General features: G+C 51.5%; 10 protein-coding genes across 10 annotated transcripts; 6 read left to right on the forward strand and 4 right to left on the reverse strand.

Moving 5' to 3' along the window:
- Positions 1 to 147: 147 nt before the first annotated feature.
- CC77DRAFT_120506 (asparagine synthetase domain-containing protein 1) lies at positions 148 to 2,335 on the reverse strand. Its single transcript, XM_018530140.1, has 3 exons — positions 1,577 to 2,335; positions 492 to 1,533; positions 148 to 181 (listed from the first exon to the last, which is right to left on the reverse strand). The coding sequence occupies exons 1-2, from the start codon at positions 2,243 to 2,245 to the stop codon at positions 493 to 495; spliced, it is 1,710 nt and encodes a 569-aa protein (XP_018385754.1). The 5' UTR covers positions 2,246 to 2,335; the 3' UTR covers positions 148 to 181; position 492.
- A 13-nt stretch (positions 2,336 to 2,348) lies between these two features.
- CC77DRAFT_1040908 (vacuolar protein sorting-associated protein 9) lies at positions 2,349 to 5,051 on the forward strand (the record flags this gene model as incomplete). Its single annotated transcript, XM_018527218.1, has 2 exons — positions 2,349 to 4,950; positions 5,006 to 5,051. Exons 1-2 carry the CDS (start codon positions 2,516 to 2,518, stop codon positions 5,049 to 5,051), a joined length of 2,481 nt encoding a protein of 826 aa, XP_018385755.1. The 5' UTR covers positions 2,349 to 2,515.
- A 469-nt stretch (positions 5,052 to 5,520) lies between these two features.
- Positions 5,521 to 7,448, reverse strand: CC77DRAFT_120226 (hypothetical protein). The gene has a single exon (XM_018530136.1). The coding sequence runs from the start codon at positions 7,121 to 7,123 to the stop codon at positions 5,633 to 5,635; it is 1,491 nt and encodes a 496-aa protein (XP_018385756.1). The 5' UTR covers positions 7,124 to 7,448; the 3' UTR covers positions 5,521 to 5,632.
- Positions 7,449 to 10,082: 2,634 nt separating this feature from the next.
- CC77DRAFT_963880 (glycoside hydrolase) lies at positions 10,083 to 12,450 on the reverse strand. The gene is made up of 4 exons (XM_018535676.1): positions 12,024 to 12,450; positions 11,838 to 11,973; positions 10,737 to 11,784; positions 10,083 to 10,691 (listed from the first exon to the last, which is right to left on the reverse strand). Exons 1-4 carry the CDS (start codon positions 12,102 to 12,104, stop codon positions 10,160 to 10,162), a joined length of 1,797 nt encoding a protein of 598 aa, XP_018385757.1. The 5' UTR covers positions 12,105 to 12,450; the 3' UTR covers positions 10,083 to 10,159.
- Positions 12,451 to 12,660: 210 nt separating this feature from the next.
- CC77DRAFT_1031554 (hypothetical protein) lies at positions 12,661 to 13,664 on the forward strand (the record flags this gene model as incomplete). Its single annotated transcript, XM_018526673.1, has 3 exons — positions 12,661 to 12,942; positions 13,116 to 13,523; positions 13,575 to 13,664. The coding sequence occupies 3 exons, from the start codon at positions 12,661 to 12,663 to the stop codon at positions 13,662 to 13,664; spliced, it is 780 nt and encodes a 259-aa protein (XP_018385758.1).
- Positions 13,665 to 14,290: 626 nt separating this feature from the next.
- Positions 14,291 to 16,940, forward strand: CC77DRAFT_1061791 (hypothetical protein; the record flags this gene model as incomplete). Its single annotated transcript, XM_018528466.1, has 2 exons — positions 14,291 to 15,481; positions 15,543 to 16,940. The coding sequence occupies 2 exons, from the start codon at positions 14,291 to 14,293 to the stop codon at positions 16,938 to 16,940; spliced, it is 2,589 nt and encodes an 862-aa protein (XP_018385759.1).
- A 561-nt stretch (positions 16,941 to 17,501) lies between these two features.
- Positions 17,502 to 19,267, forward strand: CC77DRAFT_1040911 (FAD-binding domain-containing protein). Its single transcript, XM_018527219.1, has 2 exons — positions 17,502 to 18,028; positions 18,089 to 19,267. The coding sequence occupies exons 1-2, from the start codon at positions 17,530 to 17,532 to the stop codon at positions 19,072 to 19,074; spliced, it is 1,485 nt and encodes a 494-aa protein (XP_018385760.1). The 5' UTR covers positions 17,502 to 17,529; the 3' UTR covers positions 19,075 to 19,267.
- A 945-nt stretch (positions 19,268 to 20,212) lies between these two features.
- On the reverse strand, positions 20,213 to 21,285 carry CC77DRAFT_1061793 (hypothetical protein; the record flags this gene model as incomplete). Its single annotated transcript, XM_018528467.1, has 2 exons — positions 20,213 to 21,124; positions 21,178 to 21,285. 2 exons carry the CDS (start codon positions 21,283 to 21,285, stop codon positions 20,213 to 20,215), a joined length of 1,020 nt encoding a protein of 339 aa, XP_018385761.1.
- A 466-nt stretch (positions 21,286 to 21,751) lies between these two features.
- On the forward strand, positions 21,752 to 23,572 carry CC77DRAFT_120746 (FAD dependent oxidoreductase-like protein). Its single transcript, XM_018530141.1, has one exon. It carries the CDS (start codon positions 21,881 to 21,883, stop codon positions 23,363 to 23,365), a length of 1,485 nt encoding a protein of 494 aa, XP_018385762.1. The 5' UTR covers positions 21,752 to 21,880; the 3' UTR covers positions 23,366 to 23,572.
- An 83-nt stretch (positions 23,573 to 23,655) lies between these two features.
- Positions 23,656 to 25,335, forward strand: CC77DRAFT_1020850 (hypothetical protein). Its single transcript, XM_018525147.1, has 5 exons — positions 23,656 to 23,777; positions 23,827 to 24,130; positions 24,186 to 24,407; positions 24,457 to 24,777; positions 24,825 to 25,335. Exons 1-5 carry the CDS (start codon positions 23,751 to 23,753, stop codon positions 25,238 to 25,240), a joined length of 1,290 nt encoding a protein of 429 aa, XP_018385763.1. The 5' UTR covers positions 23,656 to 23,750; the 3' UTR covers positions 25,241 to 25,335.
- The last annotated feature ends 1,057 nt before the right edge of the window (positions 25,336 to 26,392 follow it).

A 26,392-nucleotide genomic window follows, 5' to 3' on the forward strand; every position in this document is an offset into this window, starting at 1 on the left:
CTGGTTTGGATGGCGCTTCGTACGGTTGCGGCTGCGCTTATGAAGTCGCAATTTGTGTCGATCGGGCTACCTCACGATCGGTGCATCCTTGCCTGTCGGCATTCGAGTTTTGAGTGGTCGGTCGGAGATGGTGAATGGATAAGGTGAAGATTAGCGGATAGTCGTTTCATTTTCTTCCTTCCTAAGCTTATTTAGGATGAGACGATGTCACGCAGCATACAAATACCAGGCGATAGACAGACCGATATGACTAGACAGTGATGGGCATACTGTTTGTTGTGTTAGTGAAAGCATAGTACAGTACCCAAGATAACACAATGATATTGACAAGGCTCAGACTTGCCTTTTCTGAAAACGAATCAACGACACCACGTGCTTGAAGGTTCGCCCATCCATCAATAGATAGGACAGCCCAGAGGATATACACCGGTGTCTCAATCGCTTGCTCGGTTTGTAATCATTGCCAAAGGAGAAAGATGAAGATGACTAACCTTATTGACTTAGAACATGTGTGCCCTTCGTTTTGCCTGTCTCCATTTTGGCAGTGCGAGCGCCGAATTGGATCGCACGCTTCTTCTCCGCAGCTACTCTTTTCATGCCCAATTGCCAGGCCAGCAATCGAAGAGCGCGCTTTCCGGGCTCGAGGAACTGCATAGGATCTTCACTATCAACCACTTGCGCCAGGCCGAAATCGCACTTGGCTGTCACCGGAAGACTCAGCGCTAATGCGATGAAGTCTTCATCGAGGAACGGAAATCGAACTTCCCTACTGCTGTCGCTGATAACTCGATCGTCACGACCCAGGTTCCTTTTTCCTAGTCGACTGAAGTCAAGCTCCAGCTCTTCGATCAGGCCGGGGTATCCGTGCCGAGCAAAAGCTACTGCATGTCGTTGATACCCGCCAAAAAGCTCGTCAGCCCCCAATCCGGATAGGAGGACGTGTGCGTTGGTGGTATATGGCTCGGCGTGAGCCTTGTCTGAGAGGTGCGCTAGACCATTCCCGCGTGAGGCGAAATACAGCGCGATCGAAATGGAAAGGTCCATTTCTGTATTGTGCGGATGCATTAACGCCATGACAGTGCTACGGTGGGCTTGCGTCTCGGTGTAGGGCACGTTGACTTCGACGAAGCGCCACTCTCGCCCTGGACAGACTTCTATGAGCTCGGCGTGTGACGATCGTCCAGTGATACGGTCCGGGCAAAGCTCGTACGGACTGGTTCCTGACTCGAGATTGGAATGGATTCGAGGGTTCTCAAAAGCGACATTGAGGAGGTCGATAGATTCGCTGAGCGGTAGGAGGTCGTGACACATGCGCGCGAGGATTGTGCAGTCAAGGCCACCAGAGAAGAGGATGCCGACCTGTGCGTCCTTTGGAGCTCCCAGCGTCGCATTGCTGGTCACTGCCTCTCGTATATGCTGAGTACGCAATTTGAGCGACCTTTCCAACGATAACCTCAACTGCTCGGTCGCGTCCGTGTTCTGTGTTGCAGGCTCGATGTCTACAGTTGGATTCATAGTGGGAAATGGCAGGGTCTGAGTCTGTTAGCAGGACTCGCGCACCAGATGACCTACCTACGAAAGATAGTCCAGAGTCCTCTTTCGGGTCTGAGCGGCGGTGCGGAATCTTTGTAACTGGCAACGACTTCGACGTCGAGTCTGCGGCATCGACATCTAGGACATAGATGCCATCGGCTTCCACTTCAGTCCAGGACTCACCAGAAGCGTTATCGCAAACGCTAGACAACACAAGTGTGCCGTCTGGAGTTGACTTTTGGAGCAGCGATCGTCGTCCCAGACAGTCGCGTCCATAGTAGATGCGATTGTTAGGTGCATCGAAGAAAACAAGGGCATACGGGCCCCGCACGCCTGAAAGCAGCTGAATGACGCTTTTAATGGATGTCTCGCCTGTACTGGCGCACGCATTCAAGAGCTTAGTGAAGATAAGCTGAGAGTCATTGCCATCAATGGCATGTCCAGCAATGCTCCATGCTTCGCCATTCCAACAAAGAACGGAGCCAGTGGCGACGTCTTTGAGAGGTTGCTTGACAACGTCGTTGCCGCGTAAAGCAAGGACCGTTGACAGGAAAGTCGCGTGAAGACGCGTTGAAGATGCCTCGGGGCTGGATTCGATGACAGTTTGATGCTGCCCTGTGCTATCAGGCCCTCTGTTCTGGAGCAGTTGCTGAGTATTCGTGTCAGGCGTCACATGTCCAGCTCGGCTGAGCGAGAAGAAGATGCCGCACATGGTCGGGCTGGTGTTCGCGGTGGAGAAATGGTTTTGGCAACGGCACGTTTGCCATTGCTTGACGCGCTAGTGGGGGCCGCTCGGAGACTCGGCTTCTAGATGCCGGGAGACCATGTGGACGATGCGCAGGTGCAGGCGCAACAGACGACCACGACTGAGACAGTTGACATATATATGCCCTGCTAGAGCTATTTCGAGCTCCATAGAAGACCCATGGACACTTGATCAACCACCTATCGCCTCTCCACAATCCCCAGTCGCAGTCGGTCTATGTCTCCCCCGAACTCAACTCCGCAACACGATGCAGCCCAAGACAGCAACGCCGAAGCGAAGCTAGAGAAGGTCGATGACCAACAAGATGTGGCCACGATGAACGAGAGCGCGCCTCTATCCGGACAGGCCACAGATCCAACGGATTTGGCAGACGACACGAATACCACGACCGGCGCGGGGCAGCCAGTCGAGATGAAGGCCCAAGACGAGGGGCACGTATCGAAGGAAGGGTCGTCGGAGATGGTAGAGAAAGTGCACGAGACCCCGGAGGAGTCGAAGGCGACCCCCGCTGGTGCAGAAGTCGACCAGAGTAAAGATATGGAGGCTGTGCAGACATCGTCTACGGCGCCAATCGAGGAGCTCACCACCAAGACAGAGACTGTAGCGCTGGACCGCGCATCAACACCACCACCTGAGCTCAGCGAGAAATCGGCGGGCAAAGCACCTATACGATCACCTTCGCCTCCCCCTCCACCGCCCAAAGACGACAGATACCTCACGACGAGTAACGTACCTAGCCGAACTACTTCCCCAATGTCGCAAGAACGATCAAGTGGAAGAAATTCCGAAGACGCTGCGGCTGACGACTATGCTGCGAACCATGACGGCACAGGAGACGCTGTGGATAACTCGCGGGAGGAGATACAGAGCATCATGGATCAGTTCGAGGGGGATGGTGGGCCTGGCGAGACTGAGATCATGTCTCCCAGACTGGAGATAGCGACCCCCATGTTAGAGTCGCCTTCAACTCCCTACCCACCCCGAAGGTCAAGTCTTGTGCCGCTCGACAAGCCCTTGCCTATTCCGGCCGACGATGCGGCTTCGATGACTTCACTTCAGTCTCCACCTCCTCGCACTTCCTCTCTACACCGCGTTGGCACTGGTACCTCCTTTGCAGAACCGACCTCGCCCAGCGCACATGCTTCCAAGTACAAGCCAGCGCAGCCAGCACCAGAGCCTGAGCCAGACCTACCCTTCGACTTCCACCGCTTTCTCGAACAGCTCCGTCACCGGACCGCAGACCCTGTCGCCAAATTTTTGCGCTCTTTCCTCTTGGAATTCGGGAAGAAGCAATGGATGGTACATGAGCAAGTCAAGATTATTGGAGACTTCCTCGAATTCATCAGCAAGAAGATGGCACAATGCGAGGTATGGCGGACGGTGTCCGACGCCGAGTTCGATAACGCAAGAGAAGGCATGGAGAAACTAGTCATGAATCGGTTGTACACTCAAACATTCTCGCCCGCAATCCCACCTCCAGAGCCTGCATCACCACGCAAAGGTCGACGGAGACAAGAGCCGCCAGGACCAGGCCGAAGAGGTCAGCATCAAGAAGACGTAGAGCGAGATGAGGTCTTGGCGCAGAAGGTGCGGATATACAAATGGGTCAGTGAAGAGCACTTGGATATCAAGCCTGTAGGTGAGAAGGGCAAGAAGTTTCTACATCTGGCCCAACAAGAGCTGTTGAAGATAAAGAGCTATCGAGCACCCAGAGACAAGATAATCTGTATCTTGAACTGTTGCAAGGTCATCTTTGGATTCTTGCGGACATCAAATTCCGATCAATCTGCCGATGCCTTCGTACCGCTTCTCATCTATACGGTACTGCAAGCGAACCCCGATCATCTTGTCTCGAACGTACAATACATTCTGCGGTTCCGTAACCAGGATAAGCTTGGTGGAGAAGCAGGTTACTACATATCATCCTTAATGGGCGCCATCCAATTCATCGAAGGTCTTGACAAGACGTCTTTGACCGTGACTGATGAGGAATTCGAGAAAAACGTTGAAGCGGCCGTCTCAGCCATCGCTGAACGCCATGCAGCCGAGGAAGCCGAATCCTCGTCTTCATCTGCGTTACTACACCCTACTGCGCCTAACCATAAACGTATGCCCTCACCTCACTATCATCACATAGCGGAAAAGACGACACCATTACGGCCGGAACTCACACAAAGAAACTCGATGGAGGCAGAGACTGCAGGGCCACGACGGTCGACCAGTCTAAAGGATCGCAAGTCTGAGGCGGAGCAGCCAGAAGAAGAGAATGCCGCTGTCGCAGGCCTATTGCGCACAATACAACGGCCACTTAGCACTATTGGTCGTATCTTCTCGGACAATGATACCCACCATCCATCTGGACCTGCGATAGCCCAGAAACCGCATTTACCGCCACGCGCGTCAACGGAGTTTCCCGGTCAGGCTCCTCAGTCTAACATGAACGAGAAGCAACGACCATCGCATGAAGACGACCGACAAAGGCAGAGGTTGACGGCAGAAGATGTCGCTGCGCGACAGGCGTCAGCTGAAGCAGAGGAAGCGAGGCGCATACAACGTCAGGAACACAAGGTCGTAGTCGAGACGCTGACAGGCATGTTTCCCCAGCTGGACCGGGACGTCATCGACGACGTGGTGCGGCAGAAGGAGGGTCGGTGAGTCTTGTTCGAACGCCTCTAAATGATACCATGAAGACTAACAAACATCTAGTGTTGGTCTTGCAGTTGACGCATGTTTAGCGCTAGCGAATCCCTGATACATATATTCATAGGTTCATGGTCGAGTATTGATAGACCTCTGACCTTCTGATATGAATGGATGTTTGTATCTCAAACCATGCTATTGGTTCAACTCAGGGATAAGATAGAAAGCAATTGTACCATTGCTTTAGCTAACGTCTTAGCGCAGTGATAACAGATATCACTTTCTGCTATTCGCTTACACTACCGCCAGCTTGCAGAGTTAGGGGTAACTATAATGTTCACGCACAGGTTATGATAATATCTCCAGGACTGTCTGAGCACGCTGTCGTTGCCGTTATATTTCGAGGCCATAGCAGATGGGTCGAGATGTACTATTCAGCAAAGACCATGCTCGAAGGCAGTGACTGCCTTCTGATCCTTAGGCTATGGTGTTCTGGTCAGAGCTACCCACCTTGCATGCTCGCTTCGCCACCAACAGTACCGTAAGCTGGATGTTGACATTGTCACTGTAGGTCACTCACAAAGCGAAGAGTCTTTTGAAAAAATTAAATTAAAAGTCGTATCTCGAATCTTGACAGTCGTCTAATCCAGGGTCCAAATAATAAAGCGTCCATGCTGCTTCAACTGAAGCAGTTTAAGCATCGTAGGTTCCGTTGCCTCCAGCGCCGGCACCAGCTCCAGCACCAGCACCAGCGTTTCCTCCAGCTCCAGCACCGGCACCAGCACCGGCACCAGCGTGACCGCCGACACCAGCTCCAGCACCTCCGCTGACAGAGCCTGAGCCTCCAACACCGGCACCAGCGTGGCCACCAACACCAGCGCCACCGCCAACTGAGCCACCGACACCAGCACCGCCGCCAACTGAGCCGCCAACACCAGCTCCAGTTCCAGCGTGGCCACCTACACCGGCACCGCCACCGACAGAGCCTCCAACACCGGCACCAGCACCACCACCGACAGAGCCTGAGCCTCCAACACCAGCACCAGCGTGGCCACCGACACCAGCGCCTCCACCAACGGAGCCACCAACACCAGCACCACCACCGACACCAGCACCAGCTCCAGCGTGGCCACCAACGCCAGCACCACCGCCGACAGAGCCGCCAACACCAGCACCAGCACCAGCGTTTCCGCCAACACCAGCACCGACGCCACCGTTGGCACCGCCACCGACTGAGCCACCGACACCGGCACCAGCATGGCCACCGACACCAGCTCCTACTCCTCCGTTGGCACCACCACCAACAGCACCACCGACACCAGCACCAGCGTTACCACCGACACCACCACCGACGCCACCGTTGGCACCGCCACCGACTGAGCCACCGACACCAGCACCACCACCGACACCGGCACCAGCTCCTCCGTGAGCACCACCGCCGACTGAGCCGCCGACGCCAGCACCACCACCGACACCGGCGCCAGCTCCTCCGTGAGCACCACCGCCGACTGAGCCGCCAACGCCAGCACCAGCGTTGCCAGATGCTCCACCTCCTACGCCGGCACCAACACCTCCGTGAGCACCGCCAGATGCTCCGCCGTTAGCGCCACCTCCGATTCCGCCCATGAGGCCACCGAGGCCACCTAGACCTCCCTTGCCAGAGCCACCGAGACCGGGAAGACCAGCACCTCCGCCGACACCGGGAAGGTTGAGACCTCCCTTGCCAGAGCCACCGAGTCCGGGAAGACCGGCACCTCCGCTGAGACCGGGAAGTCCTCCCTTGGCACCGCCTGAACCGCTGAGGCCGGGGATGTCGAGGCCGCCGGAGAGACCAGGGAGCTTGCCAGAGCCGGCACCCGTGAGGCCACCGAGCATGCCGCCAAGACCTCCCTTTCCTCCTGCAGAGCCACCGAGACCGGGGAGACCGGCACCTCCGCCGAGACCAGGAAGGTTGAGGCCTCCCTTGCCAGAGCTGGGGGTCTTGTCGCCAGAAGAGCCAGAAGAGCCAGAGCCAGAGCCGTAGCTGGGGCCTGAGCTAGCGCCACCAGATCCGTAGCTAGGACCAGAGACACCGGTAGAGAGAGGAGCACTTGGCTGAGTGTAAGATCCAGTGCCGTAGTTGGGGCGAGGAAGAGCGCTGGCGATGCTGGCCAAAGCGAGAACCTGAGCAGCGTAGAACTTCATGTTGACGATTATTTGTTGGTTCGAGATTGATTAAGTAAGTTGAAAGTTGGTATCGGATGGATACGATATGTGATCGATATGGATAGTAAAGAAGGTAAGTGCTCTGCACAAACGAAAGACTTGAGACTGAAAAGTCGAGTAGAGTAGTAGCGAAAGTAAGTGTTTTTGGTTGCTGAAAGCGAGAGTGTTGAAGTAGACGAGATCGAAGCTGATGCCTTTTACTTTTTGCGCTGGGAACTGGTTCTCTTATACTCAAGAACCTCGATTTGCATTCTACGTCTTCGTAGTTAGCAAGCATCGGTAGTCAGTGACTGGCCCCTGAGCACCATTGTGGCGAGGCTCATAGTAGCTTCGTTTCGAAACATGGCGACTCTATTGAAAGACGTGATGTGATGAAAGGGTTGTCTAGACTGTCTCGTTTCACGCTATCCTCTGCGGGATCGACGACAAGTGTACGGGAGATGCCTGGAATGCGCAGGGTAGGTTGAGGTTAAGCAGGTTAAGGTTACGGGAGATGGCCCGATGTGCGCAGGGGAGGAAACTTAGCCTTCTTTCTCCGCACCGTGCGGCTTTACAGCCTTGCTGCCTTGAAACTAAAGTGGAGTGAGCTTTGGTAGTTCGAGGGGAAAATAGTAGCGTTAGCGTGTCCTTTATTCGTGCCATATCTGAGTCGCGCGCAAGCAGGAGTTTGCCAGGTCGGCTATTTTGACTTCCATTTGAGTCGGATGGCGGAAACCGCCGTTCCGAGGTTGTTTAGCGGGAGCTGCTAAGCTTGTTTCAGCCACCACACTTGACGTTTATCGTTCTACCCTCTCTTACTTGACCGTAAATCGAGCATCATGACAACAGACAGGTATGATGTCCAAAACATTACACATAGTCGCCCATATTCCTTTCTCCATAGATGCAGCGACCACCGGGTAAAAGACTACTGGCCTGTGCGACATAGAGTTTGACGCGGCATCTGAGCTCCTGGCCGAGGTCTTTGGCCTAGGACTCCCCGACTATTCAAGCTTTAATTGCGCAAGAGCCTTTCCCTTACCAGCCCCACGGGTAGCATTTACATCGCTGTTTCTAGTATACCCCTTTGGGGTTCGGAGACCTTGCGGACCGTCAGGCATATCGGAATAGGTTTCTGCTATGGTGGTCGATCATGGAGATCTACTAGTATACCAAGGTACAGTGATGCTTGAGGGTTTTGCTAATGACACCACGAGGTTCTAGAATGATGTCGGTGGTACAAGACGGGTACTGATGACGGAGACTGTGACGAGATGTGCTCGACAGTCTATCGAATACGGCATGTTCCTTCTCCTGCCATCTTGCACTTGCGTCGCAGGATTCTCGTATACTCGGCACGCCTTGACTCGCAACTCCGCTGCCGCAACAAGGAATACCGTTCCCTGTGTTCAAGCGGTGCCAAGCGGCCCCACAGAGACACCGGCCCTTCGCTGTCGCAAATCGAGCTAACAATGCCAGCTCGCCTGACAGCTTGGAGCCGCGCTTGCCACTTTTCAGCACTCGTCGAGAAGAAGACAATTACTCATGATTTTTTGGCGACTGCGTTCGTTGTGCAAATGTTGACTCACAATACTGTTACCATTCACCGCCAGTGCTCGCTATGCACATTCAGAGATAAGACCATGACTATTGCAGCATCCAGCACAACTGGATATTAATCACAAAATCGATAGAAACGGTTTAACGGGGATATCTTGATAGACTAGGGTGAAAGTGGTACGTCCAGCCTTGCACACTAGCATCCTTCAGGATATGTCACACGAAGATCTCAACCGGATGCCGCACTAATCCGAATACACACCAATACTCTGAACATCGCTGTGGTCAGTGTCTCAGGATCGCAGGAATTTGACTATCGAAAATGTATAGACGTAATTTCCAGTGTGTGTTGCCAAAGTTCAAGATCATCTTAAGGGTATCGAAACATCCACTCTATCAACCCCATCGCAATCCGAAAAAGGAATAATCTTACCAAATTTTTTCTACACAATATTCTTTATTCCTTAAGGGGTTCAAGGGTTCAAGGGTTCAAGGGTCCAGGGGCCTAGAGCGCTGCATCGTGCCTAGTTTCGAGTTGTGGATCTGCTGTCCTGGCCTTCCTCTGCTAAATGCTGTCGACGACGGCCTTGTTCGCACAAAAAGGGGTGGTTGCAGCTGCTTAGGCACTTGATTTTGCAACGATGAGATTTTTGGATGGACGTGGCAGAGTCAGCTAGGCTGTGCATCAAGGGAATTGCGCTTTCAGTTCAGGAATGTCATCTTCTTCGCCCAAGATTGCGTCTGCTTCTTGCGCGTATTGCCCAAGAGACCGAGGTCGTAGAGAAGTCATATATTCTCCTCATAGATTAATGGCTCGAAGTTTTTGCATCTATCTAGGGGCTTGTGGTTGTAAGCATCGCTATTTTGAAATCAAGGAATTGCCAATCGTGAGGTTTTATTCAAGAAGCGCATCAACATAGACGGGGTTGGAAAGACAACCATGATCTGTCACCAAGGTTGTTCACGGCTAGATGATCTCTGGCAAGGACTCCTACAGATATCGGGGCATAGCAGAAGTATGACTATCATTTATTAAGCCGCACCGCCTTGTCAATACAAAAGAACTGTGAAAAGACGAGACATTCAGCTTTCTTAACACAAGATGACTTTATTTTCTGCGCATCATTGTTGTGAGTTAACGTGACTTGATTTATGGCTGTGATATCTCTAGTCCATGGAAAGGGACTATATATTGACAAATATTACAGCATACGATCCATCAAGTAGTACTTAAATGCTCGTGAACCTAGATTACCAATGGAGTCATTAAACAAGAATATAAGTTATCGCAAACAACATTTTGAAGGCTTCATAATGTTCAGAAGTATATTTGAGCGGAAAGGTTGTGTCCGTCATTTACTTAGAGTGTTCTTGTTCAACGTTACTGGCTTTTGATTTGCGGCGAATCATCATTCAGACCTCATGGTCTTGTATGCAATACATTTCCAGACTACTCCTATACTAGCGGGTCAAGCTTCATTGCAGCATGCCCAGTATGGCCTCCCATGCCCTCAACTGTATCTTTCCACTCTTCGCCTTCTCGTCCAACTGTCGTTCGTCATAGTTGCCAGCAACCCATTTCTTCACCTTGAGATCTCCCATCTTCTCCCATGTTACTTGCTCGCCGCTGAGATTTAGCAAGGTGATAAAAGCGTTCTTCTCACTCCAACGCCGAAATGCAACGATCTTCTGGTCTTCCATGTCAAGCATTTCAAAGTCACCATACACGAAAACATCTTTGTTTTCTTTGCGACACTGCAGACCACGCTTCCAGAATTCAAGCACAGACAACATGCCGGGCGAAGGCTCAGGGTTTTCTAACTGAGCTGCTGCGTTGACCTTGGGATAGTCGTCGTTGACACGCATCCAGGGCTTTCCGCTAGTAAAACCAGCTTGGGCAGACGAATCCCACTGCATCGGCGTCCTGGCACTGTCGCGAGCTTTTCGTTGCATGATCTCAGCTGCCAAGGCCTGCTTTTCAGCATCGCCAGGATACATGTCACGATATCTACAGGTGTTAGCGGAACGTCCAGATGGTGGGTAGGGGACTTACTTTTTGAAGAAGTTGATACTTTCGATATCTTTGTATTCTTCTGGCTTCCAGTCTTTAGGCACGTTGCGCATGCCAATCTCTTCACCTTGGTAGACATACAGCGTCCCTGCCAAAGTGGTTTGCATCAAGCATAACAACTTGGCGCCGTATTCGCGCCACTGATCACTGTCGTCAGTGTACCTGCTTACGCTTCGAGGCTGATCATGATTCTCGACGTAGAGCGAATTCCATCCATCGCGTTCGAGCATCAAACGCTGCAGTCTATTCACAATATTCTTGAGGTCGCGCGCATCCCAGGGATGCAGAGTACATTTGAAATCGCCTGGGATATTATCAATATCCACCAAGTCAAACGCAAAGATCATGTTCAGCTCTTCGTTTTCGGCTCCCACGACTTGAATGACTTCGTCTTCATCTCGAACAAATGGCATTTCTCCAACGGTGAGCGTGTCGTATTTCGAAAGTACTTCGCGTCGAAGCTCCTTCAGCCACTCATGAAGTCTAGGACCGTTTGCGTAGTACTTAGCACCCGGTTGGTACTTGTTGTCTTTGACCGAAATTTCCGCATCGGGGAATGTCTGCACCTTTGAGATCAAGTTGATGACATCCATACGGAAACCAGATGCGCCTCGGTCAAGCCAGAAGCGAAGGATGTTGTGAACAGCTGCACGAACATCAGGATTTTCCCAGTTAAGATCTGGTTGCTCGGGCGTGAAGAGCGATAAATAGTACTCCTGAGTGGTTTCATCCCACGTCCACGCTGAATTGGCCTCTCCTAGAATCTGCGCCCAGTTGTTCGGAGGTTGACGGTTGCCATCAGCATCGTATTTGGCGGGTTTCCAGATGTACCAATCACGTTTCGACGATGCCTTGGACGATCGCGAGTCCAGAAACCAAGCATGCTCCTCTGAGGTATGATTGACAACAAGGTCCATAACCAGTTTCATATCACGCTTCTTGATTTCTTTGATAAGGTTGTCAACATCAGCCAAGGTGCCATAACTGGGGTCGATGTCCTCGTAGTCTGCGATATCATATCCCATATCAGCTATAGAGAGGTCAGTACATATGTTGCATGGATCTATTGCTTCCGAGGCTTACCTTGTGGACTCTTATAGATTGGCGATACCCATATCACATCGACGCCGAGGTCCTTCAAGTAGTCCAATTTTTGCGTGATGCCAGGAACGTCGCCCCAACCGTCACCGTTACTGTCCAGGAATGAGGCGGGGTAGATCTGACGCTTTTGTTAATACTGAGAAAGCATGTAGAGTCGAGTCGATATACCTGATATACCACCGCCTCCTTCCACCACCGGTGCTTGTCGGTTCCGACATACAGATCTAATTTTTGCGTTACGGGCGACATCTCAAAACTACCTTCGTCACAGGATGCGTTGTGTTGTGAAATGCTGTTGTGATTAGCATTGAGACGTGCTGTTCAAATTGGTTCACGTCATAGCCGCGGGTTAACCAGTCGCGGCGGCTCCATGAGGTAGTGCATCTCAACGCGTGGGTACGTGGGGCCCCGGGAAACCTTGCAGTGACCACTGTTCCGACATCCGGCCACTCAGCAGCAGACTCAACCTTTTCCTGCCATCGGGTATTTTGACCCATCTCATGGTGTGCTTCGAGCAGCAACGTGCATCACACACGAGTTTTATTCGTTCGATATGGTGAACACTGTGAAGATCGCGCGGGCTGGCAAGGCTCACGCGCCGACGTGCGTCATTAAGCGGCTGCACCGCTAGGCACGCGACCTTTTACCGTCCACAGAAACCGGATGATTGCTACCGCGCAACATGTACCTACAACCACACTCCCATCGTACTTCTGGGCTCTAAAATCTTCGAAGAATTCCTCCACAGTCCGGTCCGACAGCAATTAGCGACAGAATTACTGCGTCGTACAGACTTCAAGAAACTATGACGTACGACAACGATGCCGAAGATAGAGGCACGTCCGGTTCGCGAACACCGCTCCTGGGAAGTTCATCGCACCAGAGAATAGGACAAGAGAGTGAAGGTCGCAGATGGACGCTGATGACGGTGTTACAATTCTTCGGTGGGGGTATCTACGCTCCTGACCCGACCACGTACGACCCCTTGGAAATCCTTCTGAATACTGAAGATGAAGACGAGCGAGATGACCTTACTATACGATGGAGAGACAACAAATTGAGTGAGCTCAACTTTGTTGGTGTTGTGGTAAGTCACTGAGGGGTTCTCGTATATGATCACACCACCGCAATCAGGCTCTCCAGATGTCGCCCGCTTCTTGTCGAACGTCTATGATTGAGATGGGCACGGTCTCACATCCCTCTCTTCTATTGGTAGCCTTTGGTGCTTTGTCCAACGTTCTGTATGCTGACATTATGCAGTCTGCTCTTTTAGCAGGCGTTCTTACCTCTACAGGGAGCTGGCCTAATATCCTACCAAACGGAAAAGAGTCACCATGGTCTGTGCGCACTTCGTGGTATTGTGGTATTATACTATCGCTTTTCAGTATTCTTACAGCTGCCGATCAAACCGTACGATTGCACCGCCTTTCGTCACATCGGGATGGACTGAGCAACATACGCAAGTTACTTTCCAAGACCAATGGCGAGAGGAAACACTCATCAAAGACTGGCCGTCGGACGCCTAGCTTGCTCCAAATCGTCACATGGCAAATGCCAGTGATGTTTCTAACATCGGCTACCCTCTGCATGATCGTTGGGATGTTTCTTCACGTCTGGTCTGCAACCACGCACTTGAAGCATCCGACCATGTGGGACGATAACACCAAGGTATGTTCCCATAGCGGCTGTCTTGTAAAATACTCTAATTCGCCCCCAAAGGTTGCGGTCACGTATAGCACAGTCGCTATCGTTGCAGTCGCATTGTTTTTCGTCGGCCAGGTCTCACTATACTCGCCGCTCCGACGATAACGGCAAGTACAATAGTGGATATGCTAAAAATTCTGGGAACATGTTGGGCGACTCTCTTCTGCTCGGATTGGAAAGTCTGCGTGTCGCCTTCGCCCATGACCATTTTGATCTCGAACAGATATCGATCATATTTGGCTCATTCTCAAGAACTGTTCTCATGCTCGTTTGTTCATCATCCAGCGTCTTCTCGACTGTTCCGCTTGCGATGCCTTACAATTTTCTGTTTGCTTGTTTCCAGTGCGCAGTCTGCCTGGCCTGACTACGCAATTCATAGAAAGCTATAAGACAGTGAAAGCGCATTGACTAAAGCTTTCCCATTTAGCTAATCACTTTCATTAGAAAATCCTACCATGTGACGCTTATATTCGCATGTAGCGCGACGTAGCAAGCCGCGCTCCTTTCTTACAGACTTTCCCTTTCTCTTATCAAAGCCCGTTTATATACATTCTCTGACTTGTATCAGTGCGCTAATTAGCTCCTCCCTTTATCTTATAAGTTCTTCCGGTATTCGACTATATTTCAGATTCCATTGAACATTCCCAACACGACCATCGATAGCAACTCACGCTTTGCGATAACCCCTTCCTACGTACTACCATAGACATCTTACCCTCACTCAGCGAATCATGACGACTGTATCGGTAGCTGGTTCGTACGAGCAGTACAAACTCGACACTAGCCGCTTCATCTTCTGGCTTGTCGTCACTGCGCGCGACAACGGGTACAAGATTGATGACCCAGCTATACCTCAGAATGGAACTCAACAGCAGCCTTCGAAACGACTGAAAGGTAAAGAGAGGAAGCAAGCCAAGGAAACGGCTGCCAGCAAAGCTGCCTCGTCAACTGCATCCTTGACCACTTCGAAGGGCAAGTACTCCATTTCGACGGAGACGATCCTCAAAATGGCGAGACACATCGCGGCGAAGAAGATGTCCTCGACAATGCCTAAGTTTGTTTGGTATTCCTACAAGCGGGCTGTGAGAACACGCCAGGCATACGCAGAACGCTATGCCCAGGAGGAATTGTCGGAGAGGACTTCGGACAGTGGGCATATCTACTTTCTGTGGTTGTTGAGACACTGCCACGAGATACTCGAGAAGAAGGTTAAAGTGCAATCAGTTGCCAAACCTGTTACAGCCAAATCCGCCGACCTTCGATATAGCATCACGACTACGCCCATGTCAGCGGTGACTCCCAATCCGACGCCCGGATCTACGTTAGAGGTTGATAACGCCAATCTAGATGTCGTAGCCGACGAGAATGCGGCTGCTGAGGCAGAACAGGAGGCTGTGGGCAACAAGCTGGACGAGCTTGCTCGCAAGTTCGAGCTTAATGTGGAGACGGAGAGTAAAGAAGATATAGACACAAAGCGCAATTTAGAGTCGAAAACTAGGACTAAAGAAGAGTTGGCTTTGAGAAAATCTTGTCTGGTGGATGATATGCGCAAGGCCGTGATCCAGCTGGAGCATGACTGGGAGGATACATACAAGGATACTGGCGCTGATTGCTATCTAGACGAAATCCGAGCTACGCTCATGACAGAAGCCACATTCGACCTTGTACGTCACAAGGAGGAGGTTTTGGTCAAAGAGGCTGACGAGAAGGGTTTAACGGCGTTCGACCCCTCTCTCAAAACAGACGAGTTTTTCGGCAAGACCGCGAGGTCGCTCGAAAGGATCGAATCGGAACGGAGAAAATCCACCCCAGGTTACTTGTTTCTAGCAGCATGCCTGAGTGACCAGGATATTTCCACACAGCGGTATTCTGACGATCATGAGTTCCTCGTCCATTATCTACATGAATCAGGATTAGAACATGTAAGCCCTTCTGATCTTGCATTAGTACTCACTTCTCTACTAGAAACTAATTGGATGTTAGAAAGTCAGAAAGCGACACGAAAAGGGCTTCAATATGCCAATATTAGATGGGGCATTCGATGCGCTTTCCCGAATCTACGGCTCCCTAGGTACTTGGGAACATGTTTCGATGAACACTACCTTCGCCGCTGAAGTGGTCATACGGATCCGATCGAACGATAAAGCCCATTTATTGAAGCATTATATGCCAATGCAAATTAGGGCAGCGGAAGAGGAAAAACAGTTCGCATCCTGGCACAATCAAAATATCAAATTCGATAGGAACAGCTGGCAAGTCACAGAATCAGCACGTACACATCGATCCTTCATCATAGGTCGACCGTTCTCTCCCATGCGATACGCCGAGATGCGACTGTTGAAGTCTACGCACCCGCTCTACGGCTTACAGTACGACTATCCGAAGCCAGCTTTCACAAATAAAGAAGCTCGGAATGAGCTCATGGAACGTCTCGAGAACCAAGGCATCGAGGATAACGCTGGAAACTCGGTTATGCGCCAAGCTTTTGCAGCTCACTATATACTTCCACCGAAAGATGGCGATTTCCTGCGGAACACGATTCCGACACTAAGAGCAAAGCTTTCCTTGACCCAGCTTCTATTGCGCGAAGAAATGGGACTTGGTTTCGCGAACGCTAGTCCGCAAATATTTGCCCTTTGTCACTTGTACAATTGCTTTCTTAAGCGGGGCTTGATCACCGGCACTTGGCCAAAGATCGAGCAGATGATGGAGTGGCATCTGGAAGAAATCTTTCTCAATGAAGTGCCCACCAGGCCTAACGAGTTTTACTCGCGATTACTTCTTGCGACAGGCTACTCTTCCAAGGTGATAAAGAAAGTTCGAAACCTGAAAGAGAACCCTGACCGATACATCGATTTCGGGAAACCCACCAACAAGACGAGCGAATTGAAACCACTTCCAATGACAAGGATACTCCGTGACTATGTCCATGAGAGGGAGAAGGGAGTGCAGATCTGGCATCGTATGAACAAGGAGATGATCAAGAACTCCGGAAACTCTTTGCTGAAGCAAGATACTAGCAACCTGGACATCTTGTCGTTCATCAAGGAGATGCGTAACTCTGGACAACTCCTTCAAGTTCTTCCCCGCCTAGAATTTGACTACATCAGCCTAACGCTGCAGTGCAACGAGCTTTGTCACAAGATCGATGTTGGACAAGAGAAGGTTTTTGGAAATAGGACAGCACAGGACGAGGCTCATTGGAAGTCCCCTACTCAGCATGGTTTCTCAATTGTTTCAACGCTTCTCGGAGATCTCGACCGCATATTTCTTCTGAAAGAAAATGGACGCAAGCAAGATAAGGGCATCGCGGATACGACGCCCGTCGTCGACGTAGCGGTTCGGGTCATGCAAGAATTAATTGATGGACTGAATGACTAAAGCATTCAGCTGCCCATTGCAAAAAGAGTGTAAGACTGCGAGAAGCACTGCATTGGTCGCTAGCACCGCAGTACACATTGAACCACAAATAGTCGGAATGTTAATTGTCTCAGCGATTGATTTTTGATGGACCATTGTCAAATATGTCCGATGAGATTGTGATCGAATAACCCGCAATACCATAATGAAGGGCCGTATCGACTCCCATGCCTGAATCATGGTCGTGACCACACTCTGAACTGATTCACTACAGCGCAACCAGTCCGGCTCCCCGCCTTTGCAACAATAAACTCATATTAGTTGTTATGCAAGCCTCACTATGCATCTGCTGCCTCATTGAGATTCCGATATTCACGTCAGCCAATGACATCGAGACACACGAGCTGCGGCTGAACAGAAGCTCGGGATCACAACATCACAAATGGATCATCGTATCTGCACTCCACTTTCCTCGTGTTCGTGATCACCCGCGCTGCTTTGCTGCTTTTACTCATCGCGGGGAGCCAGGATCTTCGAAAGAAGCTTAAAATGGCGCTCATGTCACATACGGTAGTATCCGTTGACAACCAAACCCTGGAGTTTCTGCGAAATGGGGCTCCTTACATTGTTTTCCGCATGGTATCTCGTGTTTGGTGTTATAACTGCATATGAATATCCAAGCAATCCATGTGCAGACTTAGCCTTGATACTTCCAAACAGCACCTTCTTCCCCACAACGCCGACGTACAATGCATCCATCCACTCCTACCCATTCCTTCAACTTCGGCTACATCCATCCTGCATCATTCGTCCAAGCTCCGCAAAGGATGTATCTACTGCCATCACCACTCTGCTGCAGAATAATAACACCAAGTTTGCGATTAGGAGTGGTGGTCACAATGCAAACGCCGGCTTCAACAACATCGACGGCGGTGTGACAATCGATATGCAAAGCATGAACAAGGTAGAAGTTGCGAGAGGAGATCAGGTTGTGGCGGTCGAGGCTGGAGCGCTGTGGCAGAATGTATACGACAAGGCCGAGAAGCGTAACCTAACGGTACTAGGTGGCCGCATCGGCGTCGTAGGAACCGCTGGCTTCTTGACGGGAGGTAAATGCACCCTTCTTCTAGTGGTCCAGTTGAGACAGAAGACTGACCAACATCGTCCAGGTGGAATTTCCTTCTTCAGCCCGGAGCGTGGTTGGGCGTGTGACGGCGTCATCAACTTTGAAGTCGTACTTGCAAGCGGGAATATCATCAACGCGAATGCGACATCGCACTCTGATCTCTTCGTCGCACTCAAAGGAGGGCAGAGCAACTTCGGAGTTGTCACGCGCTTCGACTTGAAAGCCTTCTCCGCCGGTCCTATCTACGGCGGAAGGATTGTTTTCGGAGCCAATGCTACCACGCCTCTACTTTCGGCATACACGGAGCTTAAACTAGGGGAGTATGATCCGTACGCAGCGGGCTGGGTCACAGTGCGATATAACCACACGGCAGCGACATTTACTCCGGTCAGCATCATGTGGGACACGCGGCCAGCAAAACTTAGCACGTTGAGAAGTATCGTCGAAGTGAAGCCGCAGGTCATGAATGGCATGATCGAAGCGCCCATCAGTGAGCATACCAGGAATGCATCCAGACAAGTGGCCGCGAATCCTCAAAGGACAGTTTGGGCAACGACATCATTTTCAATCTCCTCGACGATCATACATCGCATCCACAGCCTCTGGAAAGACGTCGTACCTGGAATCGCAGCACAGTATGCCTATGCCAAGCCAATTGCAGAAATAACCTTCCAAGCTCTTCCCGCACCACCTCGCAATGGCACAGCACCGAACAGCCTAGGTTTTGGACCAGACGAGGCACCAGAGAAAGACCTCGTATTCTTGCAGATAATCTTCACGTTTGAAGATGCTGCCGCTACCGATGGGTTCGAAGAGGCTTTGAAGGATTTGGTAAGGCTGATCGAAGGCTTAACGAAGGAGGAGGGTGTGTTCCATCCATACAAATATCTCAACTTTGCGGCATCCTTTCAGGATCCGTTGGCAAGCTATGGCGGTATCGAATTGAGGAGAATGAAGAAAGTGGCAAGGAAGTATGATCCGACAGGCGTGTTTCAGACGCAGGTACCTGGAGGGTTCAAGCTGTCTTAATCGCGTACGTCGCGTTCTTCTTTTGGGTTACTACCACGAGAAATTGGGGTGGTTGGAGGAATTGGTGCGTGCGTTGCTACCCCTTTCGCAACTGAGATAGCGACTTCATTGTAGTGCAGGGGCTATCCCATCTTGAGCATGACCCTTTCTCGCATCCCAACTACTCAACGCATCATTGGGCTGAATTCAATGCAATGATTCAACACGAAAGTCTATTGGTGTCTTTCCAGAACAAATGCAGGAGCAAAGCGGTCAACCACGACCGCACTAGGGAGCACACTACATCGTGCCCTTCAATAATAGTGTGGTGAACATTGCGAACCATTACAATGCCTCATTCTCTAGTAGGGCTATCTACCGATACATCGCAATCGGACTTTATTCATTTCATGGTCCGTTTAGGCCGTTACTTTCACGATATGCGTGACGGTGAAGTGCCCATGGAAGTGCGACACTCATCACATCCTCACGGTTGCATTCACTCTTTGGCAATGGTTTAGAAACCTTCCTCAGGTCCATCGTTGTAATATGACTAAGCCCACTACACTAATCTTCAACATACTATCACAGGTCTACAGAGACTGCCAACGCAAGCGACTGTATCAGGCTTTGTATGACTTCCCATCGTCATTTTTCCAGATCAGCAACAAGTTGATTTCTCGAGACACAATCAAAACATCGGCAACTAAGTGACACTTTTTGCAGGATATACGGATATACCGGCGACTCTTCATCGACTGATCACTACCTGAACATCTGAAACGAACTCACGGCGGCTCACATACATCGACTTGCGACTTCCTATCACACCGCATACCAGTTATTCCACCATGCATCCTGGGCTCGTTACTGTCATGGTACTTGCAGCGACATTAGAGATTTGGCTGGTCTTTGCACTCATCTATGCCGCACTACAAAGACACGATGGACGTAACTATTGTGGAAGGACTAAGGACGCTTTGCGACTCCGATTGTAGTCGGCAAAACGAAAGAAAGTAGACGTATGCGCTTGAAAGCATGAAGCTTCGAGGTTAACGATGTACCGCTTGGCCTGAGGCGGAGTTCTTGTGACTAGGAAATACGCCGCACGGCCTGAGCCTGTACTAAAAGCGCAGTAGTTTTATGTTCTCGGTATAATCTATAACTCTAGCTCGTTAATCATTTGTTCTCCTGTTAACCCCGCGAGCAAGTTCTTGACACTTTCAGTAGCCATCTGTTCCCTCGTCTCAATCGTTGCGCTCCCAATATGCGGCACAAGTACAGCTCGCGGCTGCTTCAGGATCGGGTGATCAGCTTTGATGTTCGGTTCATTCTCAATAACATCCAGACCGGCACCGAATATCTGCTCCTGATCTAGCGCTTTTACCAAGGCGTCGGTGTTGATGATGGGGCCTCGTGCGATGTTGACGATGACAGCTAGCTTCTTCATCTTCGCAAAGAAGTCTGTGCTTACGAGGTGTTTCGTGTCTGGTGTGAGCGCACATCCGACAACGACTACGTCGCTCTCTTTTGCGAGTTGGTCTATGCTGCCCGCTGGCTCAATGGGGACAGTAGCATTCCGGATAAGGTCAAAGTGGTCTTCCTTCACAGGTTTTCCAGGTTTGGACGTAAGATAGATAACTTTTTTGATGCTGAATGGAAGTAGTCTTTGCAGCGAAGCTTGCGCAATCCGACCAAAGCCCAAGAAACCAATTGTTGATCCACGGATTTGTGGACCAGTCATGAGCAGAGGATGCCACGGCATTTGGGGCCATTCACCCTTTGCGACCTTTGTCATGGATTCTCCAACTCTTCTCTGGGCCATGAGGATGAGCATGACCGTGAGGTCTGCCACGGCATCGGTGAGACATGTTGGTGTGTAGCCGAGGCGTACATTGCGCTCCTTGAGCGCGTTTCGGTCAACATGATCAGTACCGACCGAAAACGAAGCGATGGCCTTGAGTTGAGATCCAGCAGCTTCCAAAAGCTCCTCGTCGACTTTGTCTGTGAGCATAACTAGGATCCCACTTGCACCTTTGGCGTTCTCAAGCAACCAGGAGCGTGGGCATGGCTGCATACATCTTGTGAGCAAAGCAAGTCTCTGTCGCCAGTAGCGAAACACACCTTTTCGGATTGCCATTGCACGACTTCTAGATCCTCCTTCTTTGCATCGAGTATTCTTTGTGCTTCGTCGATTAATTGACGCGTTACAACAACTTTTGTCTTCGCCATGTTGGTGTTGGTGCGTGCAGCTGAAGGCTCGCTGCAGTCTGCGGGACGCGGGGTTGGCGGGGTAGAGCTTGACTTGGTCTCAATAACACCGTCACGAGGGGTATGCGAAAGATGCAACGAGACTTGCGATAGCCTTTGCATTGAAGCCAAGTCGGTGCCAAAGTGTTACCTTCTGGAGACACCCGTTCTCACAAGCTCGCTGCCGGACGCCTTTGGCCCGAATCATCCGCCAATAAGCGCTGAGGAAGAAAAGGCGACTGCTCCACTTGGACAGTCTCTCTGCACTTCTTTACCGTCATCTACTAGAAGATCACAACTTGTCCAGTTGTTATCGTGAATCTCAAGCTTTGAAAATCGCATGCTTGGGCAGTCAATACCTGGCCACCGTTGTACAGTAGACAAGTCGGGAAGTAACATATCCCCTAAAGTAGCATGTACAGCCGACAAGCGCCCCACTTTTACGATATCACGTCCTCTCCGCCCGTCTCTATCAACTTCATGTATTTAGCTCCGAGGGTTCTTGCGTATCTCGGAGAGGACTTCTGATCATCGTATTCTCCAACTTATCTATACTTATCTTCAATCAAAAGCAATCATGGAAGAACGAGCGCGCATCCCCGTTGCGCCACCTATCACGACACCATTGTCTTCATACTGGCACAACCCAAAGTCGCCTTTTGCAAATGTCATCGAACCTGAGGTGGATAAGGGTGCACAAGCCTACGATTATGCCATTATCGGGTCTGGTATCTCCGGCACGGCAATCGCCTATAACATTCTGAACGCTTTGCCTAATGCGCGGGTGGTGATGTTGGAGGCACGTGAGATATGCTCAGGTGCGACGGGTCGCAACGGTGGGCACACGAAAGCGGCAAGCTATCGCAGCTACACGCATCATGCCCAAGAGCTTGGCAAAGCAGAGGCACTGAAGATTGCGAGATTAGAGTATGCTAACATTGTTGAGACGCATAGCATAGCAAAGGACCTGGGCTTGAAGTGCGAGAGTACGTTGTGCAATACGGTCGATCTCATCTACGACAAACCCACTTTCGAGGCAGGAAAGTTGGCAATTCAAATGCTGCGAGCTGACGCAGACGAGCATGAGAAGGAAGTGGGAAAGATGGCATGGTACCAAATACACGAGGAGGTTGCGGATATCCAGAATAAGTTCTCTGTTGCAGCAAGGAACAGCAATCCCACAGTCTCGTCAAAAGAGCAGCTTCAAGGCGCCTTTGAGTACCTAGCTGGACGAATACACGCATACCAGTTTACAACCGGGTTATTAAGACAGTGCGTTGAGAAAGGACTGCACTTGTGTACAAACACGCCAGTGCATGATATCCGCCCGTCGGTAAAATCAAACAGCGAGACTGGTACTCATTGGGATGTTGTCAGCCAGCACAACACTGTCACAACAGGAAATGTCATTGTCGCAACCAACGGCTACACACCCTATATCATGAAAGAGCTCCAAGGCGCTATCGTACCAATGCGCGGACAAATCACCGCACAACGACCAGGAACGGCAACAAAGCTTCCATGTCCGCTACCGACGACGTACTCGTTCATCTATCGTGACGGCTATGAATACATGATTCCGCGGCCGTTGTCGAATGGTGGGCAACACATAGTTATTGGCGGTGGCTTAGGTCGTCTTCCTGCAGCCGGCCCAAGCGAGTACGGGACAGTTGACGATGGTAACTTGAACCCAGAGATCTCCAAATATCTCCACGAGAGCTTGACTGGATATTTTAGCGCTGAGAATTGGGGTGAAGCGTCTAAAGAAGAAGAAGAAGCGCGCCGTGTGGTGCAGGAGTGGACGGGCATAATGGGTGCTACAGCCGATGGACGACCATTTGTAGGGGAGGTGCCAGGCAAGAAGGGTATGTGGATATCTGCAGGCTTCAATGGTCATGGGATGGTGCTGTGTCTCAAGTCGGCGGAGGCGCTGGTGAAGATGATGGGAACTGGCCACAAGAGTAGAGCACCGGATTGGTTTCCTGAAAGCTTTTTGCTCACACAAGATCGGCTGGTGAAGTGCAGGTTCCAAGGTCGCACCGATATGCAGGTACCCAAATGAGGGGCTACCGGCCTAGACATAGCATTGATGAGTATGATTGTTGAAAAGCAGCTGAAACAGGCGTGTCAATTGTGTTCACGTGAGTGCAGCGTCGTACAGAGGATTGCGAATACCATGACGAAGGTCTTGTGGACGGCCCAATAGACATAGGGCGACTGTCGTGGCAGAGCTGGGATGGAGGTGAATGCTATAGACAGTTGGGGTCTTGGGCGACTTGGTTGATGTAGCCCCACTTGGCGCGAAACGTCATCAGTGGCGGCGGAACATTCCAAGCCACGGTCACTGCGCGGCTATCACGAGCCCAGAGCTTCAACAGGCGCAACTTGCCCCGTACAGACACCAACACACTCGACATAGACGCAACAGACGGAGCACTACAGCCAACATGTCTGAGAAAACCAGCACTGACAAGGCAAGCCAAATAGCAAGTATAAGGGAGCTCCCCCACTAACAATCGACAGCCCCCCGAGAGCCCAACGACGGCGCGTGAGCTCGACTTTGACGACGACAACGACACTTCAGCTGTCTCGGCGCAGGAGAACACCAAATCGCCGTCGCCAGGCTCCAAGTCGCCCAAGCCCGGCGTGCGCTTCAACGAAGAGGCCACCGAGATCCCTCCCCAGAAGCCACCGCGACCAGTGGACCCCCAAGTGCAGGCGCAGAACACGCTGATTGAGGCTTTCCCCAGCGTCGATGCCAATGTTGTCAAGGCGGTTCTGGTGGCCAGCGGGGGCAAGGTCGAGCCTGCCTTCAACGCGCTGCTGAGTACGTGGCTGCCTGTTGCTAGCATGTGGGTGAGGGGTATAGCTAACCAGCGCAGGCATGTCGGATCCCAACTTCAAGGCCGAGGAAGCCCCTCCACCGCAGCCACCGCGGCCCCAGCCCCGTAGCCAGCTGGAGCAGGACGAGATATACGCGCGACAACTGGCCCAGCACTACCAAAGCCAAGGCGGCCCGGGCGCACAGGGAGGTTATGCATCGCGTGGCCAAGCGCAGCGACAACGGCCTGGCGAACCCGACCGGGAGCACAGCTTCTTCGATGGTAGGCTCAGACGGTATCCATGCAGGTGTGCTCGCTAACACGAAGGTAGACGATCTCCCCGAGATTCGCAAGAACATCGAACAAGGATTCAAGGAGACGCAGAAGACAGTCACAAACTGGATCAGCAATTTCACCAAGAAGCTTGACAGCGGTGAGATGGAAGAGTACGACAGGTACGGCAATGTGCAGTACACGGGACGCCAGCCACCACCACAGCAGAGGCAGAACTTTGGCCCCTCCCAGTCAGATCAGATGTATGGCATCCGCAAGTCGGCTGAACAGCGACGGTCGGCAGACCACAACCGCTACGATGCCGACAACCGAGTCATTGGCGACGACTTTGCAAAGCTCGAGCTGAGAGACAACGAGGGTATGTTGGACGCACCATGCATGCAAACCGCCGCTAACAAGTCGCAGGGCCTGGCCCACGATCGTCGAGTCGTCCAACCGCGAACCCCGACCTCTTCAAGCCCACACCGGTATCCCCACCCCAGAGCGGCCCCGTTGACGAAGTCGATGCCCTCTACCGTAACCCATCACCCAACAACCAGGGCGGCCAGGGCAAATCGAGCGGCAAGAAATGGCAGCCCCTCACCTCCGTCGCGCCCAACCCAGAGCCTGACGACCATGACCCTTTTTCTCTTGGCGACAGCGATGATGAGGACAAGGACCTGAAGAAGCAGGACACGAACCCCGAAGATACCGAGAGGCTGAAGAACGCTGCTCAGAACAGCCCAGGCCCAACAACCGGCAAGCTCAGGCCTGCAGAGCGAAGCGGAAGTGTCAGTCAGAAGGACGCTACCATGGAGGCATTACTGAAGGAAGCGAAATAACAAGCCACTTTCCATCGCCTGATGAGGCGTGGGACCCGGCAATACCATGTGGATTTGGTAGCCTGGTATACATCTCGTCTGCTGCATACTAGTAGGTAGGATGAGTCTCAACTTTACTTGATCCGCTGGGAATACTGGTCCATGATTGCATGTCCTCCCGTCTTGTCTCTTCGCGTTGATTCCCTTTGAATTCTGCAGCATGTAGCACGTTTAGCGTTTCTCCCACCAACAACAACTCGCCCATAGCATACCCTGACATCAGGAGGTAATAGGCTGACTTGTGGATCGGACCAAGTGACATCGGTGGCGGACCGAATCCATCTGCCTTGAACGTCTTCTCTACCCGCATATCCGGACGGGCGTGTGTAAATCATCTTCAAAGCAAGGGTACATCCGCCCACGTGCGCATCGAGCTGAGGTGAGCTGTCATGTTAGGCCGGGTATATGTGTTCAGAGTTCAGATACACCGCCCCTGGACTTACCTCTTTGGACCCTGAAAAGGTTTCTGGGCGTCTTGTGGATTCACGCCTAACACGCCACGCTTTCCCAGCACTCAGCGTCTACCGCTTTTTATGGGTGGGGTGATTGCTTCGATATGTTGCTCCCATAGTATCTGGCTGTGTCAGGCAAGCTTGTCTTAGCCCCATCGTTGAACATTTCCTTACCATCTCGACTTGGGCCCTACCACTCAGATCTCTTCTACCATCTTCTACGCTCTCAACCTTCAGAAACATCGATACAACCATGTGATCGAATTGGAAAGCGTTCGTATCGATTACGAATCATCGGGGTCCGAAACACTGCCACCAACGGCTTTGCTCGGCTACGCCATAGCCCATCAATACGTTAGTAGCCTTCGAAGTCACGATATTTACCCTGGAGTTTTAACTGCTTGTAAGTTCATCTCACGACATGGATCTCGCAATGTGGATGTATTGGTTGAGAGGCCGTGAGGCTGGGCAGTACCCCCTTGTCAGCTGAAATGTACGTCAGATCTGACCGCTAACCGTTCATAACAGGGGATCTCAGCCTTTCAGCGACGCGCTGGTCAGCAACACCATTCGTCGCATGTAGTTCGCAGGAAGCATGATCCTCCCGCAACTAGATCCTTGCGGGAGGACATGATCGATTCTTGGCAGTATCTCTACTCCA

Source organism: Alternaria alternata (genome assembly GCF_001642055.1).
Source record: "Alternaria alternata strain SRC1lrK2f unplaced genomic scaffold CC77scaffold_11, whole genome shotgun sequence".
Taxonomy (NCBI): domain Eukaryota; kingdom Fungi; phylum Ascomycota; class Dothideomycetes; order Pleosporales; family Pleosporaceae; genus Alternaria; species Alternaria alternata.

Bases quoted from the DNA above. Each gene is read 5' to 3' on its own strand.
- CC77DRAFT_120506 (XM_018530140.1), bottom strand. From the start codon at position 2,245: ATGTGCGGCATCTTCTTCTCGCTCAGCCGAGCTGGACATGTGACGCCT. The intron at 1,534-1,576 runs GTAGGTAGGTCA...TAACAGACTCAG, and splicing joins AGGACTCTGGACTATCTTTC to ACCCTGCCATTTCCCACTAT.
- CC77DRAFT_120226 (XM_018530136.1), bottom strand. From the start codon at position 7,123: ATGAAGTTCTACGCTGCTCAGGTTCTCGCTTTGGCCAGCATCGCCAGC.
- CC77DRAFT_963880 (XM_018535676.1), bottom strand. From the start codon at position 12,104: ATGTCGCCCGTAACGCAAAAATTAGATCTGTATGTCGGAACCGACAAG. The intron at 11,974-12,023 runs GTATATCGACTC...CAAAAGCGTCAG, and splicing joins AGGAGGCGGTGGTATATCAG to ATCTACCCCGCCTCATTCCT. The intron at 10,692-10,736 runs GTAAGTCCCCTA...TAACACCTGTAG, and splicing joins AGTATCAACTTCTTCAAAAA to ATATCGTGACATGTATCCTG.
- CC77DRAFT_1040911 (XM_018527219.1), top strand. From the start codon at position 17,530: ATGGGGCTCCTTACATTGTTTTCCGCATGGTATCTCGTGTTTGGTGTT. The intron at 18,029-18,088 runs GTAAATGCACCC...AACATCGTCCAG, and splicing joins CGCTGGCTTCTTGACGGGAG to GTGGAATTTCCTTCTTCAGC.
- CC77DRAFT_120746 (XM_018530141.1), top strand. From the start codon at position 21,881: ATGGAAGAACGAGCGCGCATCCCCGTTGCGCCACCTATCACGACACCA.
- CC77DRAFT_1020850 (XM_018525147.1), top strand. From the start codon at position 23,751: ATGTCTGAGAAAACCAGCACTGACAAG. The intron at 24,131-24,185 runs GTACGTGGCTGC...TAACCAGCGCAG, and splicing joins TGCCTTCAACGCGCTGCTGA to GCATGTCGGATCCCAACTTC. The intron at 24,778-24,824 runs GTATGTTGGACG...AACAAGTCGCAG, and splicing joins CGAGCTGAGAGACAACGAGG to GGCCTGGCCCACGATCGTCG.